This window comes from Diabrotica undecimpunctata, chromosome 2 (genome assembly GCF_040954645.1).
Source record: "Diabrotica undecimpunctata isolate CICGRU chromosome 2, icDiaUnde3, whole genome shotgun sequence".
Classification (NCBI taxonomy): domain Eukaryota; kingdom Metazoa; phylum Arthropoda; class Insecta; order Coleoptera; family Chrysomelidae; genus Diabrotica; species Diabrotica undecimpunctata.
Genome location: NC_092804.1, coordinates 139555414 through 139575848, shown reverse-complemented (window position 1 = coordinate 139575848; position 20435 = coordinate 139555414). Strand labels below are relative to the sequence as shown.

The 20435-nt window shown below is 30.8% G+C and overlaps 1 protein-coding gene across 2 annotated transcripts in view; it reads left to right on the top strand.

Annotated features, from left to right (window-relative positions):
• LOC140434941 (membralin) overlaps positions 1-20435 on the top strand; it is a 575630-nt gene that overhangs the window by 187752 nt on the left and 367443 nt on the right. For both annotated transcript variants that reach the window (XM_072523585.1, XM_072523584.1), the window contains exon 7: positions 8488-8571. In XM_072523585.1, the coding sequence (XP_072379686.1) occupies positions 8488-8571 (84 nt within the window). The remainder of the gene's footprint in view (positions 1-8487; positions 8572-20435) is intronic.

The following is a 20435-nucleotide window of genomic DNA, read 5'->3' as shown; positions in this document are numbered from 1 at the left end:
ATGAACATTTTGTAATTCACTACATTGATGATATCTTAATTTTTTCTAAAACGGCTGAAGATCATGAGAAACACCTAAAAATTATAATAAATAGATTAGACAAAGTTGGACTAAAAATAAATCAAGAAAAATGTACATTTTTTCAAAAAGAAGTCATATATCTAGGTTATAAACTTAACACTAAGGGAATCGAAATGGATCCAGAACGGACACAAGTCATTCAGGAATATCAAACACCACACAATTTAAGAACTTTAAGAGGATTTATTGGAATAATTAATTATTATAAAAGGATGATACCAGATCTAAGTATAAAAGAAATTCCATTACTTGAACTACTGAGAAAAGGTGTAAAATGGAGATGGGATCAGAGAAGAGAACTAGCATTCCAAGAAATTAAAAACATTTTTCTGTCAAATTTGAAAATATACTATCCTGACTATACACAGCCATTCATATTAAGAACAGATGCATCAATAGAGAGATTATCAGGGGTATTATTACAAATACATGATGGGGTCGAATACCCAATACAATTCATTTCAAGAATAACAAAGCCACATGAAAAGGGTTACTCAGTTTCAGAATTAGAACTAGCAAGTATAATACACTGTGTCACAAAATTAAGATTTTATTTATTGGGTAATGAATTTACTATAGAAACAGATCACCAAGCTTTAACGTCTATATTAAATAACAAATATGGAAACAGTAGAATACATCGGTGGAGTCTAATACTTAGTGAATACTGCTTTGAAATCAAATACATTTCTGGAAAATCCAATATAGTGGCAGATGCTTTATCAAGGTTAGAAAATACACCACAAAAAGGGCAGCGAACAATAAAAATTGGATTAAATCAATTAGTAGAAAGTACTGGATTATATTCTAAAGAAGAAATTATAAGAGATCAGATCAATTTGAGTGAAAAACAAAAAGTCCTTAGGAAAGATGGGGTATATTATAAAATAATAAATGGCATAGAAGTATATGTAATAACTAGAACTTTAGCAAAGAAAATATTGAAAAATTTACATAACAATTATATGCATATTGGTTCAAGAAAGCTATGGATGCTATTTAGGGACAATTATTTTGCAAAGAATGACATAAGTATAGCAAAAGAAATTACTACCCAATGCCCAATATGTCAACTAAACAAAGAAAAGAATTTCAAAAAAAAAAAAAAAAAAAAACTTACTGATAGATCCATTTCATAGATAGATGGTAGATTTCTTTGTTGTGAATAAATTTGACATCATACTTGTTGAATTTTGTACATATGTAAATTGTTTGGTACCCTAAAAATCATAATTTGGGGTTAGATACAGAATTGATTGTGTAAATGTCTTTATAAAAAGTGTAAAACTTACCAATTTATATTGATGAAAGTTATTTTGAATGGAAATAATTCCTAGATTTTCTCTATAAACAAACAGAACACAATATAGATTATATTTTTAATTAAGGTTATATTTTATTCTCTGATAAAATCCATTCTCCAATTGACATGACAGTTTGACCATAGAATAGCCGAACTGTGCAGCGTTGTTCTCTGTTTTGACATAGACAGCGAACAGGGATGTATTTAACACATTTTAAATAAAAAAAAAAAAAAATTTGATTTATTAAATTTAATAAGGTATGAGAAAATTAATATTTAAAAAAATAATAAGTAAATTATTTATTTTAAATATTATTTTTGGGGTATTGTGACGATTAGGGTTTATAGAAAATAATTTATAAGTTATATACTACATAATATTAGATATTTGGTTGTTTTAAATAAGTTATATACTAGAGAATTTAATAAAAATATATTTATGTGAGGGCATTTTTAATAAATTAGCATATAATAATTATAAAAAGTTGTATTTTAATATTGTAAATATATATAAGTGAGCCATGTGCCTAGGCAACCAACTATACATACTCCAAGTGTCAAATTAAGAATCATAATTGCGAATAAAAGTGGGGTTATTATAATAATATATTGTTTGAAATGTGTATTTTATTAAATTAGAGTGTTAGTTACTAATTTAATTATATATTCTGATCTGAAAAGCCTAAATGTAAACAAAATTATTAATAGAAAAGAATGGAATTCTCTGGATCTCCGGAGATGGCCATGTTTGCGAAATGGTTTGTTCCAGAAAATTCAGACAAGTATTTGATAGAACAAATTGGAACATGATATCTTACGAGATGGTTCTAGAAATCCAAAAAACATATAAATACCCGTGATTTGGATTCAAGATGGCAGTTTTTAGCAGTTTTATCATGAAAGTTAGTTAGAAGATAGATACATTTACTTAGTGAAGTCAATTGTTCAGAAGTTTTTGGCAGTTTTTAGAAGTTTTTAGTCAGAAGTCAAGCAGTTTATTATGAAAGTTAGTTAGAGTCAGTGAATCAGGTACAAATAGTCAAATTGTTTAATATAGTGAGTTAAATGAAGATTAAAAATTATGCATATAATTAATGCACATTTATAATTATACACAAATAATTATTGAAGATTATAAAAGTATATTGGAAGAAATTAAATTATATTGTGGTTGGAGATTAGTATAAATCAACTTATAATAATTGGATATTGGTATATTGAAAAGAAGAATAAATATAAATGCTGTTTGCTGGTTTGGTTGGTGGTGTATAGATGCTGGTGAAGAAAAATATATCTTAAATTGGTAGAACCTGATAATTGAAAAAAGTAATTTCACAAAAAAACAAGGATAACTGAAGTACGAAGACATTCAGTGGTGATTAGAATCTATATACTTAGTGGAAATAGTTCATTTAGGCATTCAGTGAAAGAAAGGTACAAAATTTTGTTAATATAATTTAGTTAGTGTCATAACAATTTCAATTTTGAAGATAGTTTGTTTAAATTTTAGATTGTCTATAGAATTTAATTAGTTTTATAAGAATATCAGTTTAAAGATAGTTTATTTTAAATTTACATTGACTAGGTTAGATATATATGTGTGTTTCATAATAGTTATAATAAAGATAATTTAAAAAAGTACTTACAAGCTAATTCTTTGAGAACCGCGATAAAAACCCTATATATTATATTATTAAAAATACTCATTGCTCATCATTCAAACAAAAAACACATCATAACAATATATATATATATATATATATATATATATATATATATATATATATATATATATATATATATATCCTCTAAAATAACAGCTGAATTGGTAGATGAAAAAGGGGGGTTGAGGTTAATTGGGTATACAGCTGATTAAAAGCCAAGTGTACTCTGTTTAACAATTCATTATATTTCGCCAATTTTCATTGGCATCATCAGATGAGAGCTACAATTATTTAAAACATGGTAAAATACAATTTAATAGTTTGTTGTAGTTGTAGTAGTTGTAGTTGTAGTAATAATAGTTTGTTGTTTATATACTTACTTAATTGAGGTTAATGGCAGTGCGATTTATTTTAATACCATCAAGTAAAAATTTTTTTGTTGGAATAATGTTGATTGTAGTTGATGTTGATTACAAATTAAAATATAGGAAACAAATACAATTTAAATTAAAAATAAAACAGACATAACGTTTAGTTCGGTAAATGTCATTAAGGTTAAGTACTAGAACTATCAATTAAATACTAGAAATTAATAACATTCGATATTTGATAGTTCTAGTACTTAACCTTAATGACATTTACCGAACTAAACGTTATGTCTGTTTTATTTTTAATTTAAATTGTATTTGTTTCCTATATTTTAATTTGTAATCAACATCAACTACAATCAACATTATTCCAACAAAAAAATTTTTACTTGATGGTATTAAAATAAATCGCACTGCCATTCCCCTCAATTAAGTAAGTATATAAACAACAAACTATTATTACTACAACTACAACTACTACAACTACAACAAACTATTAAATTGTATTTTACCATGTTTTAAATAATTGTAGCTCTCATCTGATGATGCCAATGAAAATTGGCGAAATATAATGAATTGTTAAACAGAGTACACTTGGCTTTTAATCAGCTGTATACCCAATTAACCTCAATCCCCCTTTTTATATATATATATATATATATATATATATATATATATATATATATATATATATATATATATATATATATATATATATATATATATATAACTTAAGGAACACTCGAAGAGTGGTGGGTTTTTTCGGTCAAAGTGGAGAAAAAAAAGACAAAGAAGGTGGCTACTTCATCTATTTATTGAAGACGTTTCGCTTTCTAATCAGAAAGCATCATCAGTTCATCTAAAAAGAACAATATGAAAAACCAAACATCCTTAGAAAAGTTATTATAAGTGTGCTACCTCAAAAAGATATGTAGCAGTCAATGATATTAAATATGTAAAGAAGCTTACGACAATGGACATTATAAGATTACCTTGTATAAACAATTAATTGGAACCAAATACAGTTTACAGATTAACTCAAACTTAGTACAGCAAAAGACCATGTGGTAATTGTACATGTATATAAAAACTATGTAAAAAACTTAAGTAAAAAACAATAATTTGCAGATAACTTAAAAGATCATAAGATGCAATTCCAACAGTATATTATTAGTTAAATTTAATTTTAACTTTAGGTAACATTATGAAATTGATTAAGATTGAATTATAGTGATATTTAAAAAAATATATAATGAGGTTACCACTCTTAAGCTTCTTAGTTGCTATCGGTTAAATGAGAGCAACAAATAGAAACCACGCCAACCAACGAGAAAAGACAGTGGCCTTGAGGTCAAAATATGACAGAACAGCAAGGCGTATTTAAATAGTCTAAGTTGTGGCTGAATAGCCAGCCAACAGGTGAAGATTGATTCAACTTTCAACAGTTCAAGGTTCATAACATTTGGAACTGAGACTAATAAAAATTCTATAGATCAATTTTAATTACAAAATTTTATTAAACTATTTGATCAGAAACAATTATTTCATTAGAAACATACAACAACAAACATCATTATTTGATCAGAAACAATAAAAATAATATTTTTATTATATATATTATATATTAATATGATATTGTAATTTTGAAATCTTATAAAACAATAATTAAATTAATTATGATCCAATTAGCTAATTAAAACAAAAAAAATTTATTTAATGAATTTTATTGCGAACATGTGAATAAATTTTATTAAAGACGCCAATTTTATAATTCATATGTTTTCTTATCACAGGGTTCCTACTTGAGTTCAAAAAATACCTTTATCTTCAATAGTGTTCAATAAGAAGAATAGTAAAAGGAGTAAATAAAAATAAAACTTAAATTTGTGCAATAGAATTAAAGTATAATAGTAAAATTGTAAAGAAGATATTTTGCCTACCAAGTATAGCCCAAATTATAGGGTATAATTATAGGGGTTTGAAAATTGGGACAGAAGTTACTTGGGTGGAGATAGGGCAAGCAAAATAAACGATACTGTGCGAATGGCACGCTAAACACTTTCCGCGAAATATTTTGACACATAACTAAACTAAATCACTAACTAACGTCATAAATTATTTCTTCAATGTACACATACACACACAACAATTTTTGTAGAACCCCTGCTTAGAGTGACATGTGTGTTCCAATGGAACAGTGGGACACACATGTCCGAAGATCAAACCGGTCATACTCCGTAATGGAGTGGCACTTATCTGACACCCAAGCTATAGCCAACCACCTCTCCCCATCGCAGGATATAATAAATGGGGAGTCCTTGTACTGCAAGTTACTTTGGATTCTTCTTCTTCAAGTGCCGTCTCCATCAATGGAGGTTAGCGGTTATGGTGGCAAACGTTTGTCTATCTTCAGCTGTTCTTAAGAGTTCCTCAAATCCAAGTCCTGTCCAGTTTCTGATATTACGTAACCAGGACAATTTTTTTCTTCCAATTTATATTGGGATCCAATTTACTTTGGATACTCTGGGTAATGGGACATCCTCTGTTTTACTTTGTGTGGTTAAGCCACCTGATTTTAGGGGTAGCTAGAAAAGCGTTTCTCCTTATGAATGACCTAAGTTAATTTTTACATGACTCTGGACTTGTGTCCCAAAATGTGTGTTCCGCACAGAGAGTCACCGACCTAAGTCGGTGACTCCCAACCCGAATTGTGTGTGCTCGGTCACACAGCTGCCGAATTGGCAAAATAATTTTTGTTCTTCTTGTTTGCTGGGCGCCCGAAGGATCTGGTCATCGACCCCACGTTTGTCGGCACCTTATCTCGATGCTCAGGTTACGCGAGCTTGGTATTTTTGACCTATCTGAAGGGTATTAGGTGCGTGAAGGGCCTTGTTCCTGTTTGTGCGGCTGATCAGCTTTCACTCGATCTACTTTTTTGTACTGTGTTATCGTTGCATGACTGCTGTAACACAATATTATTAGTACAGTGTTAAGAGAAAATAATATTAGAGAGAAAGTAATAATGGGTGGAGTGTGCATTCTAAGGTGTCTATGGCCGTCACACACCCCGTGTATATATAAAATATAAGGATAGGGTATTTTTTGTGCCTTCTGTTACTTCGTACACTCGACTACTGCATGGCTATCGTTTCTTCATTGTTCTTTTGGGTGTTCTCTTTATCCAGCTAACTGCTGTCTGGGTCGCCTATATACTGTCCTCTGGTTTTTGTCATAGTTTGTCAACTCTCTTAATAGTCTACTCAGATGGGTCCTGAGATCATTGAAAATCATGTGTGCTTTTTCCTCCATTGTTCTCAGGATTCTCTTTTGTTCTAAGTCCCTAAATACGTACCTTAATGGAACGTACTTCAGAGCCTCTCTGATCATTTGGTTCTGGACTTTTTTGGATATTTTATTTCTGTTGGATTTGCACGTGTGTCCCCATTCGGCCGAAGAGTATGTATGTGTTGACAAAATTATACAGTTTGCCATCCTAATCTTTATCTTGAATGTCAGTGTACTCTTCTGACCTATTAAGCATGAGAGTTGACTTCTAATTATTTTGGCTTTCTTGACCGTTTATTTCACGTATTCTACGATTTTGTGTCAGCTTTTTGTCCAACGTTACGCCCAGATATTTGGCTTGATTTGACCATTCGATTTGCGTGTCGAATAGGGATAGAACTCCATTGCGTCTGCCTCTTCTTTTTTGGTACATGACGGCCTGTGTTTTGTTAGCGTTGACAGCTATCTTCCAATGTACGCACCAATCTTGTAGTTCTTTAAGTGCCCTTTGTAGGTGTCTTATTATTAGATCTGGATTGGTATTGCTAGCGTATCGCCTGCGTATAGACTTTTCAACGGTTTGGTTGGGATGTCTGCTGTGTCTATGGTGTATAGACATGGCGACAACACTGCATACTGTGGCACACCAGCCTCCATTTCTCCAGTTTCAGACAGGGTTGGCCCTATTCGAACTCTGAACCTCATGTAGGCTAGGCATGACGAAAGAAGACATGTCATCGTCTCACTATAACCATATTGGCTCATTTTATACAGCATACCTTCATGCTCTGTCGAATGCTTTACTGATATGTAGAAAGGCGGCTGCTGTATATTTCTTTTCATTGAACCCTTTCGTGGTTTATTCTGCTAGACGCAGTACCTGAGATTCACATGGATGACATTGCTTGGTGTTCGATTCCTTTTTTTACCAGAATGACCATGCCTTCTGATGTGACTGTGTAGTCGTTTCTGTAAACAATATAGCATGGAAATTTTGTTTTTTTCCCGTTATTTCAGTTTTTTTATAAAGCTACGATGTCTAGTTCGACTCTGTTGGCAAACTCGTCCAAAGCATTGATTTTTTGTTGTAGGCTATTTGGATGTCATGACCCTATTCGCAGATCGTACAACCGGTTAGACAGTTCTGCTTACACCAATATTGTCCATTGCGCTTACTACACTAGTCATCTTCTCGAATATGAACATACAGTTGTTCAACTGTTTGTTATAGTTCGATATCATGTTTGATACCTTGATGATGTTTTTCGTTCCGTTCCTTTTCGATGAATTTTATGTCTGTCATTTTCGACAGTCCTCTTATCATTACTCGTTTGGTTTTTTCAACATGAACTGGATAGGCCATCCACTCTATTTTATTGTTTTCGTTATATTCCTCCAATACTTCAACTATCTTGTCAAATAGGCTGAATCGTATCCGTTTAATTTATAATACTTAGTTAAATAAATTCTAATTCAGAGAACTACAATTGTGTTCTATATTGGTTTTGGTCCAATTGATGTGCATCTGGGCTCTTAGTAAATAAAACTATCGAGAAAAAGACAATCGTATGACTCAATAAATATCACGCAAGTCCCATCTATTTCCCATTAAAACACCTTGTATAAAACTGAAAACCTGTCTGTTTATGTCCCAATAAATTAACAATGAAAAATGTATTACCTGATGCTGTATGTTTGCTATCGGTTCAATAACTATACGAGTAGTAATTGATAGATATACTTTTATAACTATGATATTTACTAAAGCTCATTCTTTTCATTTCAGTCGATCTTCTACAAATGTTGGAGTTTAACGTTACAGTGACTTTTCCAGCCGCTCCTTTGTTAACGGTTATCTTGGCTCTTGTCGGTAAGTACCAAAGTAATACATTTTTACAAATGCTATAAACAGGATGTCTTTAAATGAAGAGTAAATGTTGTTATACTTTTAAAACAAAGTTCTAGAAAGAAAGGAAATTAAAAGTCAAAGAGGTTCCCAATATACATTTTTCAGTTTATTGTGCAAATTAAAATTTTTCATTGCGTCTTGTTTTATGCCTAAAGATATATATATATATATATATATATATATATATATATATATATATATATATATATATATATACATAGCATCGAAAAAAGGAGTACGACCGTTAATCCAATATAAATAAGGATCACTCGAAGAGTGGTGGGATTTTCTGTCAAAAGGTGGAGAAAAAAGACAAAGAAGTTGGCTACTTTATCTATTTATTGAAGACGTTTCGCCCTCTAAACAGAAAGAATCATCAGTTCATCTAAAAAGCACAATATGAAAAACCAAACATCCATATACAAGTCAATATAAATGTGTTACCTCAAAAAGGCATGTAGCAGTCAATGGTGTAAAATGTAAAGAAGCTTAAAATAATAGACATAAATAATTAGTTGTATAAACAATAAATTGAAACTAGATACAGTTTACAATTTGATTTAAACATAGCACAGCACAAGACCATGTGGTTATTGTACATGTAATTTAAAAAAGTATGTAAAAAACTTATGTAAAAAATAAGTATTAGCCGAGAACTAACAAGATCATAAGATCACACTTCCAACACAAACTAATGTTTTTATTATGATAACGATTTCCGAAGTGGAAATTGAAACGCCAATAAACGTACTTTAACCTTTAATTGTGGCTTATTCCCATTTAAATATTAATTACTTTAAAAAACTACATTAGATAATGAAGTTGTTGTATCTTCAACAGGCTTACTCTTGTGAGAATTGTACTATAAAATTAACAGAATTACTTAACATTTGACATTATATTATTTGATTTTCTTTTTCTTGCAGTCAAAACTTATTACTATGGTTACCATGTCTCTTCTATTTTTTAAATTGGTTTTAGGTTGGTTTGACAGAGGAAGTGTCTATGTTTATGCAAACCTTCAGTGAAAATTTTGACATACTATGTAAAAATGTTTCGTTTGCATTTATTAAACAAGCAACAGAGTTTATGTTAATAAGTAATTAAGAAGGGAAAAAAAAAAACAAATAAATGTTAGTATGCGTAAGACCTGTTAGTATGCGTAAAATATACCGTCGCATTCGAGCCTTTGGACTGGTTTCATTCCGCCCACGACTATAGTGTATTTTTATGTATGAGAGAGTAATAAAACAATAAATTATGTATGCAAATCCCTAAATTGTTGATACGGGTGACTCAATGAAAAACAGATATTTGTCAACAAGTTTACAGAAGTATATAGGAAAACAATTTTAAATTGAGTATGACCACCAGGTATAAAGGTTGGAGCAGAATAGAATACAATAGTTGTGAGGGTTACTAATCCCTAAATAAGGTTGCCAGTGTCGGAGTGATGGAGGTTAACAGGTACTAATGAATTTACAAGAAATGTAAGATGTTTATTTTATTGGTTATATATAACCAATAAAAGTTTAATAAGTACCTACCTATTTGCAAAATAAAGTTTAATTCTTTAGATAAAATAAAACGTTTTATTTTATCTATTTGCAAAATAAAGTTTAATTCTTTGCCTATTTGCAAAATAAAGTTTAATTCTTTAGATAAAATAAAACGTTTTATTTTATCTGAAATGAGTGCATTCCACGAAGTAAGGGTTTCAACAATCAAACATTTAATTCTTTAATTCCAGGAATCTACGACAGTAATTGACTAGATAATTACCTTCTAAACTTATTCCACAGAAAATGTGATAGTGGGTTTTTCCATTTTGTATATAGGAAGGTCCAAGTGGCGTATTCAAAATTCTTAACAGTTCACTAAAAGTAGGTACTTCAGTTGCAAGGTGCAGTTTATTGTGTATACTAGTGTTATGGAAAATTTGGAAGTGCCGTGTAAACGCCGAAAAATAGATCCTCTAACAGTTAATGAAAAAACATTAATATTTAATTGTTTTAAATCATTTACAGACAAACGTTTATGTGAAAGTGTTGATGAGACCGTTGAGTTAGTTAGCAGTACACTTGGTGTTGGGAAATCTACGATTTACAGAGTTATTAAAGAAGAGAAATGTGGTAGTTTTCAAATGCCACGTAATGCTCCAGGGAAACCAAAATTTCAAATAGAATATCATTTTAAAGAAGGACTTCGACGGAAAGTGCATGAATTCTTCTTTAGACAAGAATTTCCAACATTGGATAAAGTTCTTGTCTCAGTTCGAGATGATAAGGATTACCCAGAAATGAGTCGAAGTACGTTATGGAAACTTTTAAAAGAAATAGGCTTCCGCTGGAAAAAGAATCCCAGAAAGTCTATTTTATTAGAAAGAAGCGATATTGTCATATGGAGAAGAGATTTTCTAAGAACCATAAAGGAAATGAGAAACCAAAAAAGAAAAATATTTTATCTTGATGAAACATGGATCAACGAGGGTCATACACCAAATAAATTTTGGCAGGATGAAACTGTTACAAGTCAAAGGCACGCTTTTGTAAATAACTTATCTACTGGTTTAAACCGACCATCAGGAAAGGGACGCAGGCTGATAATAGTACACATTGGCAGTTCAGACGGTTTTGTTGAAGGTGGTTTATTAACTTTTGAATCAACTCGTACCGGTGACTACCATGAAGACATGAACGCTGATGTCTTTCAAGAATGGTTCGAACAAATGATAGATCTTCTTCCTAAGAACTGTGTAATAGTAATGGATAATGTAAGTTATCACTCCAGACTTATAGAAGGACAGCCCACAACCAAGTGGTTAAAAAAAGACTTGCAGAATTGGCTGAGTTCAAAAAATATTACGTACCATCCCGGATCTATAAGAAAGGAACTTTATTCGTTGTGTGCCCTTCATAAAGAAAAATTTAAAAAATACGAAATTGATGAAATTGCCAAAAATTGTGGAATGACAGTACTTAGATCCCCACCATATCATTGTGAATTAAACCCGATTGAACTGGTATGGGCACAGATAAAGAGTAAAGTTTCAAGAAAAAATACCACTTTTAAAATTCATGATGTTAAACAGTTGTTTTTGGAGGCCGTAAATAATGTAAAACCTGAAAACTGGGAAAAGGCAGTAAATCACACTATTAAAGAAGAGGAAAAAATGTGGAAGCTGGACAATATTACTGATAAAATAATCGAGCCAGTTATTATAAATCTTGGTTCTGAAAGTTCATCTTCTGAATCTGATTTGGATTTGTAACAAGTAGCTGTAAGTTTTATATTAATATTTTTATTCATCTATTTAACATACCTTAGACGGTTTTAAAAACTCTTTTTCTCTTTTGTAATTTTTAAAAATTAAAAAAAATGTGAATTTTTTAAAACCCTTTTTAATGTAGGCCAGTCAGTTCTAATATAGTGTGTGATAAAAGAGGTCACTTTTGTTTACATACACATAACACTTTATAACACTGAAATAATTCATTTATTTTTTACAATTATTCAAAGTAATTTTTCAATTAATCTTGAGCACGCCCATGGAGTGGTCGGAGCTACCAGTTAAAATTATGCTAATTACTCTCTCGTTCATAAAAATAAACTATAGTGCTTCCTTTGACTGCGGACCATTGTCATCAACGTTTGAATTGGTGCAGAGAACGGCAGCATTCGGTGGCAGAATGGCGTAATGTAGCATTTAGAATGAATCAAGATTCTCTTTAGGAATGCATGATGGTCGTAGGATGGTAAAACGCCGCCTTGGAGAGCGACGAGATATCGGGTTTGCTGTTGAGAGGCATGTACACAGGACAGTTTCAGTAATGGTTTGGGGGGCTATTGCCTATGGTTGCCGATCACCTCTTGTGTTTACTCGATGCAATATGACAGCTGCGATGATGACATTTTACAAACCCCTTTAGTGCCTTATCTCGGTCGTCGAGACGTCCTCTTTCAGCAAGACAACACGCGCCCCCATATTGCTCGTCAAACTATGGACTTTCTCCAAGAAGCTAGCGTTAATGTTTAGCCGTCGTCGCATTGTGCTCCGGAATTAAGTCCTATCGAACCTGTATGTGATATGATGGGAAGGAGACTGTCCACTTTATACTAGTGGACAGACTCTGGCACAATAATTAATACATGAAGTTCAAGGTGCTTGTAACGAGGTGCCACACGCAGACATCGATCATCTCATTTTGTCAATGCCTAGACGTATTCTTCTTCTTTCTATGCCGTCCCCATTAACGGAGGTTGGCGACCACATTTCTAAAAGTTTCTCTGTCTTTTGCAACGTGGAATAATTCGTCTACAGTCATGTTTGTCCAGTCTCGAATATTTCGCAGCCATGACTTCCTCTTTCTACCTATTCCCTTTTTTCCATCGACTCTAACCTGCATGATGACCTACAGAAGATACTATACTATATTTATCATTCCTCAGTATGTGTTCAAGGTATGCAGTCTTGCGTACTTTTATTGTTCTCAACAATTTTTTGTCTCGACCCATCCTTCTCAGCACTTCCTCATTGGTGACCCTGGCAGTCCATGGAATTCTCAACATTCTCCGGTATATCCAAAGTTCAAAGGCTTCAAGCTTCTTAACTATTTGCGCTTTTAGTGTCCATGTTTCTACCCCGTACAATAGTTGCGACCAGACGTAACATTCAACAAACCTCAGTCTCAGCTCAGTATTCAGATTTTTGTCACAGAACAATTGCTTGAATTTTAAGAACGCTGCCCTTGCCATTTCTATTCGTACCCTGATCTCTTGGTCTGGATCTAATTCTGTGTTGATGTAAGCTCCCAGGACGTATACAGGAGTGTATTCAGCTAGGTGTCGCCAAACACATTATTCCTTTTTTTTTTTTCATTACCTGTTAATATAAATCCTTGACAACGTTATCGTTTCATTCTTGATATGAATCTACCATGTTGCCAAAAAATTAAGTTCAAGAAATTATTCCTTCTGGGTGAAATACTTCTAATGTCACTGAGTATATTAGTCAATAAAAACAAGTTTCAGAATATTTATTACCTTTTATGAAATATAAAGAAAATAAACCAAATCTTTCAAGATGTTTATTTGTGAAATTACTATATAATTATTACTGGCGTGGGACTGTTGCTCCGCAACTTGCTATCAAAACAAACCAACGCACTTGTGTAGGTAATATGATACACTAAACACAGTCGAGATATGGTCAAGGAATACAGAGCGCGGCGGTTGGGTTGGCTGGAGAAAATTTATATAAATTTGAAAAACATTTCGCAGCGGATTGTGAATTCGCGCGCCAGTCACGGAAGGTTAATATTATGTTTGTGACTTCACGTCTAATTTATTTCTCTATTTTTTATTAAAATTAGTGCCGTCGTGCTTCAAAATAAAAAAGTGAGGGCTGAGCTTTTTTTAATTACCAAACAAATAACTGGCATCGGTCTTATAATGATGGTACAAGATTAATAACTAAAGGCGAAAATGGGAAATAGCAATTTTTCCCTCCGCCAATATTAGTGAGAGATAATTATTCTTGATTTAGACAAATCGTCTTGCTTCAGTTCGGTCCCAGAAATTCGCACGAAAGGAAAATGTCTCGAATACACAAGTAGCAATGTCCTTCATTATATTAATGACATCGCCGAACTAAGTCAACAACTACCCTCAGATTAATATCCGATCATTACTTTTGTTTAGTTTTAATTTATTTAAGTTTGTTTAGATGCAGCGAAAATTGGAATGGAAAAATGTCATCCTTGCAGGTTTTGTCAGGGCCTTTCATGTATGATACTAAATTTTCAAATTTACTGCACTCACTTAGTACTTTATTAGAAGTTATGATACTATTGACATATGATAAAATTAACACATTGTAAGATTAAAACTAAATATGACAAAAAAAATATATACGTCGATATATCGTATTATATATGATACATCAAATTGTCGATACACGATATATATATAGGAAAAAGTATATCGATATTTGCAATATATCAATATATTCTTGTGTAATTAAACATCATAACAAATGATAAATAAAAGGATGAGGTTTTGTTCAACATTTAAAAGTAAAGATGCATTTACATAAAAGATCCTTAATATGGGAGGTATTTCCTGATATTTTTAAAACTTTTGAGCAAAAATTGCAGGGAGATTATTCTTTACTAGTAATTCTTTACTAGTAATTCCGGATAGGTAAAGAGAGAGAGGTAGGAATAAGTATAAAGAAAAGAAAGTTGGAATACTTGGGTCACGTTATGAGACATAATAAATATAGAGTACTACAACTGATCGTTCAAGGGGAAATAGACAGCAAAAGGGGTCCAGGGAGGAGAAGACACTCGTGGCTCCAAAACTTGCGGCAATGGTTCGGATTGTCATCTGCTGAACTATTCAGATCTGCCGTAAACAAAGTAAGAATAGCCATGTTGATTGCCAACGTTAGGAACGGACAAGGCACATGAAGAAGAAGAAGTAATTCTGCCCGTCGCATGCGACGGAAGGTTCAATCAATGGCAATCTGCAGTCACTAGTTACATTTTTAAAACAATAAACTTCTTTCATGTAAACCAAGTAAATATAAAGTATTATCTGACATTCTTCTGACTCTTCTGATCATTTTTTACTATATCCTGTATATATATATATATATATATATATATATATATATATATATATATATATATATATTTTGATGGCACGCTATATACATTATATCTACTACATGTCTCTTGTCGTTTTATTTGATGAGTCATATGCTAGGATTCGTGTAGTTGTTTATTTTGTACTCAGCTAGAGGCCTTCTTCGGGTCAGTAAAGCAAATTTTACCTTATAGTGTGTCTATTATCATCCACAGTGTCATGTGATATCTCTTATATCGCTATACATTCATAAATAACGAAATGCTGTGTAACGCCCTTTTGGTAGTCGCTTTGTTTGTTTTTTCTATCTCAATATATTCGTTATATCCTCCCCATTCAGTTGCTATGTCGCATGTTAGGATTCGGTCAGTTGTTTATTTTGTACTCAGCCAGAGGCTTCCTTTAAGTCAATAAATCAAAATTTGTCTTACAGTAAATATATTTTTATTCGTAGTGTCCTATGATATCTCCTATGTCGCTATACGTTCATTAATATTGAAGATACTGTGTGCTGACCTTTTGGTAGCTGTTTTATTTGTTTTTTTTTTTCTATCTTAATATATTCGTTATTTACTTACCTTTCATTTAACAGATCACACACTCCTATCGGACGAATAACAACGGAGACATGATATAATACCGTTTTGGCATTGCCGCTATGTGTGTTTTTTTTCTGTCTTCACATATTCGCTACCCGTTCTCTTTTCCAATGATGTATCATACGTCACGATCCGACGATCTACTCTACACCCACCACAAAACACAAAAAAAAAACTATTTAAATCATCAATACGACTTTTTATCGCAAAATACTGTCAGCTATTCTTTCCGTACAGTTATTTGTAAACAAACATGTTAGGTTAGGTTAATAATATAAATAACAATAAAGTGCATGTAACATCGAGTTATAATCTACGGAGAGGGCATCACGTGACTAAAAACGACCTCACTTCGGCCATATTGTTATGATCGTTTTGACAGATCGTGTATGATTGTTTACGTTTGTTGTTTTTCGAATATTTTTAGTTTTATAATACTTTTATAAAAACTGTAATATTATGTGGTGATAGTGCCTAATAATAGTTTCTTGTTCTCAACGTAGTTGCAGTAGCAGAAGCAATCTTAATGCAAAAATCTTCAGAAATAACGTTCCACAGGTTAGTATACAAATATGTAAACAAAGTAATAGCCCGTACTTCAGAAAATAAATTAATAGTATTCATAAAAAATCTTATAAGTAAGGTAGATTCTTGAGAATACTCAAATATCTTCATCTAAATATCTTAAAATTTCTTATTAACTACTGCAACATAATTATTTTTATTCCTACACAGTATTTCCATTGTGATATTCGACAGATATTCAATTTTGTTTTTTTAATAATAACTTTTCTAACTTTGTTAATTGAACTAAATTTTTAAGTGTCATTTAATTTGTAGTTATCAAATATATATGTTGAAAACGAACGTATTTCTTTTATTTCATATCGTATATTCATTTTTCCCTTTAAAATATTATTTATATTAAATCTTCTGAATAACTAGTCATATTTGTATAGTAGTTTTAATATTATTGTGTCCGGCCATGATCTCACCGTCATATTGGTATGATCGTTAGCGACACCTACTGACGCCGTTTTTAATACACACGTAAATACTCTCATAGCTTCTCCATATATTCTAACTCGATGGCATGTGAACACATACCTAAATGGGATAAAAAAGACCAAAGACAGTCTATTTATTGACAAAAAAAAAAATAAAATAAATAAAAAAGTGCCTAAATTAGCATATCAATTTGATATAAAGAAGCAATGTCATTACGAAATATGTAGAAGTGATATACACGATCTAAATCAATTATAGGCAATATATATTATTTTATAAATTTTCTAAAGTTTCTTCAAAAACCAGTGACGTATGAGGTATAATATATATTATACGTCATTAATCAAAATTATTAGCAATAAATCAATTGTATCGTTTCAAAACAAAATATGATTGAAATGTCAGATTTATACAAATATTTTAAAATCAAAATTACCTAATAATTCGATCCGGTATTTCTCGAGTTATTATACAAAAAGTTTTAAAAAAATTAAATGACGTCTTATGAAATCGATCTACGTACAAAACCAGCATGCACCTTCTTGCATATAAACCAAATAAATATAAACTAACATAAATAAACTATTTTGCAAAATAAATCTCACCTTTAAATTAGAGCAACCAAGATTTTTGTCAATTTTTCGAAAAGAATAATAATAAAATGTATGAATATATGTAATTAATATTGGTAGTAATTTTAATTGAACGTATCATTTCAAGAACAAAGTATGAATGCAATGTTCGATTTGAGTAGTTCAGTTCATTTTCTTTCTTAGATGTCGCTAGGAAAGGTTTTAAATCTAAAATAATGTAAACCTTTACATTGTTTTATAATAAATTCTAGCTTAAAAATATTATTAAAATTAATTATTAATTATGTGTGTGTGTGTGTGTAGTTTCATTTTATGACTAGAGACATAATCTATTAGCCTATTATGTTTTGAGTTATTAATTAATTTTTTTTAAACAATTGTTATAGAGAGAACCCGTAACAACAATAAAATCTTATCTTCTATTAACTTACATATAAGTACGTACCTACGTTAAATTTTTTTTTTTTTTGTTATTATCATTATATTTTTTTTTATTTCTTTTTTTTTTATTTTTATTTTTTTTATTTTTATTTTTTTTATTTTTATTTTTTTTATTTTTTTTTATTTAATTTTTTTTTATTTTATTTATTTTTGTTATTTTTTTTCTTATTTATTTTACTGGAAGGGAAAGGAAAATATATGGTTTTTGCTGATTTATTACATACGCCTAGGGGTCTATCAAGGCGATTTGCACAACACAAAATTAGACCACGGATAGAAAGGTTAACAACTGGGTTAAAACAAAGGACTTATATAACTAACTTTTTATGTTTGAAATATATACACTGTTACCATAATACATTTAGAAATTCAATTTCATTTCACGTATGTGGCGAAAAATTATTTCATATATATGCAAGTTATTGGTTTTTATTAAATCTGATAAATTAAAAGGTCTTTTAATACTAATTTTTTCCTTATTGATATACTCGTATATTTTTATTATAAATTGGTTTATACATCGTGTATTTAATGAGCAATTTAAAACTAAATGCTCAATTGAGCCTTCGTCACCACATTCGCAAAATGGAGTTTCGGCTAAATTAATTCTAAATTTATGTAACGGAGACAGAGCATGGTTAAATCTTATTCTACATAGTATTCTAATCATATCTTTATTAAAATTTGAGTTTTTGAACCACGTTGAGGACTGTATTTTTGGTTTTATATCTTTATAATATAATCCTTTGTTGGACAAATTGTACATTGTTTGCCATGAATTTAACATTTTTTTCCTTAGATGAGAATTTAGATCTTCAATTACACATTTATATTCTAATTCTTTAGATGGTTCATTACATTTAGCAATTTTATCTACTATTTCATTATTTAATATTCCACAATGAGCTTTTATCCAACAAAATATTACATTAGATCCTCTTAATTTTATTGTACCCACCAGGTTTATAATTTCAGATAACACATAGTTAAATCCAATTTTGTTATATTTAGAAATATTTTCAATTTTTTGTATTGAACTTTTACTATCAGAGAATATAACGTAATTAGATTTTGTTCTTGAGAAATTACTAATATATTTAAGTGCTTCTAATATTGCTATTAATTCAGCGGTATATATCGAGGTTTTAATATTTAGATCTACTACTGTACTAAATTTTCGATCTGGATCGTAAAAGGCAGATGTAACCTTTAAATCTGATTTAGATGCATCCGAAAAAATATATGAATAATTAGGGAACATAGACCTTATGTCAGCTTGGAACATGCTATTCCGGATATATTGTGGAAATTCTGAGTAGTCTCTAAGATATCCTACTTTTATGCTGTCCAAGTCTTCTAATTCTATTTTAAAACATGGTAATTCTCTTGAAGTCGAAATGTCATTACTAAGTTGTATCCTTACGTATTTGTACGATTCAATAATAGGAATTGTAGGCTTTTTTTGCCAATATTCCTTGACTAGATCGTAAATACTGAGCTCAAAGCATTTTTGGACTACCGGACTTTTCTTTGCATACATTTTTAATAAAAACTTCTCCGTTAAGTAATCTCTTCTGAAATTTAGTGGAGGTTCATTGCATTCTACATTTAAATTTGAAATGGGTGTACTCTTAAGTGCACCTATACTTATTCTTAAGACTTTATTTACTAGCCTATCTAATTTCTTCAGGTGAGTCTTCGCTGCTTGACTATAAAAAATTGACCCATAATCTATTATTGAACGAATATAAGCTTTATAAAAGGTAAGTGTAACATTTGGATCAGCTCCCCAACTTGTATGACACACTGATCTTATTGCATTTAATCCGTTTTCTGTTTTTGTTATTAAGCGGTCTATGTGTTCGTTCCACAATAACTTCCTATCTATTACCATACCCAAATAGTTAATGGATGATTGAACCTCAAAATTAACGTTATTGAATACTATAGATTGTAGTAATCTATGTTTTTTGGAGAATATACATGCTTGGGTTTTCTTTGTAGAGATACTGAGTCCTATATTAAAATAATACTCTTCTATTGTCGAAAACATTTTACTCATTATATTGATACCTTGATCGATTTCAACTTTAGGTACATATATACACACATCATTAGCAAACTGTAGAACATTTCTTCTTGTATTCATTTTTTTGTGTAAGTCTGAGGTATAAATGAGATATAGTAAAGGACTAAGGATGCTTCCTTGCGGTAACCCAACATTAGAAATTCTTGGATCCAATAGTTCATTATTGATTTGAAGTTGTAGATTCCTATTTGAATACAGTTTTATTATTCTTTTACCAAAGTCACTGGGTAGTCCTATCTTCTCCATTTGTTGATAGAGGATATTTAATTTGATATTATCATATGCATCTTCTACATCTATGAATAGAGATACCAGGGATTTACGTTCAGAAAAGGATATATTAACGTCTAGGATAAGGTTAGCTATATTTTCTGATGTCGATTTTAGTTTACGAAACCCATATTGTGTATCACTAATTTTGTTATTTTTCTCTAACCATAATTCAAG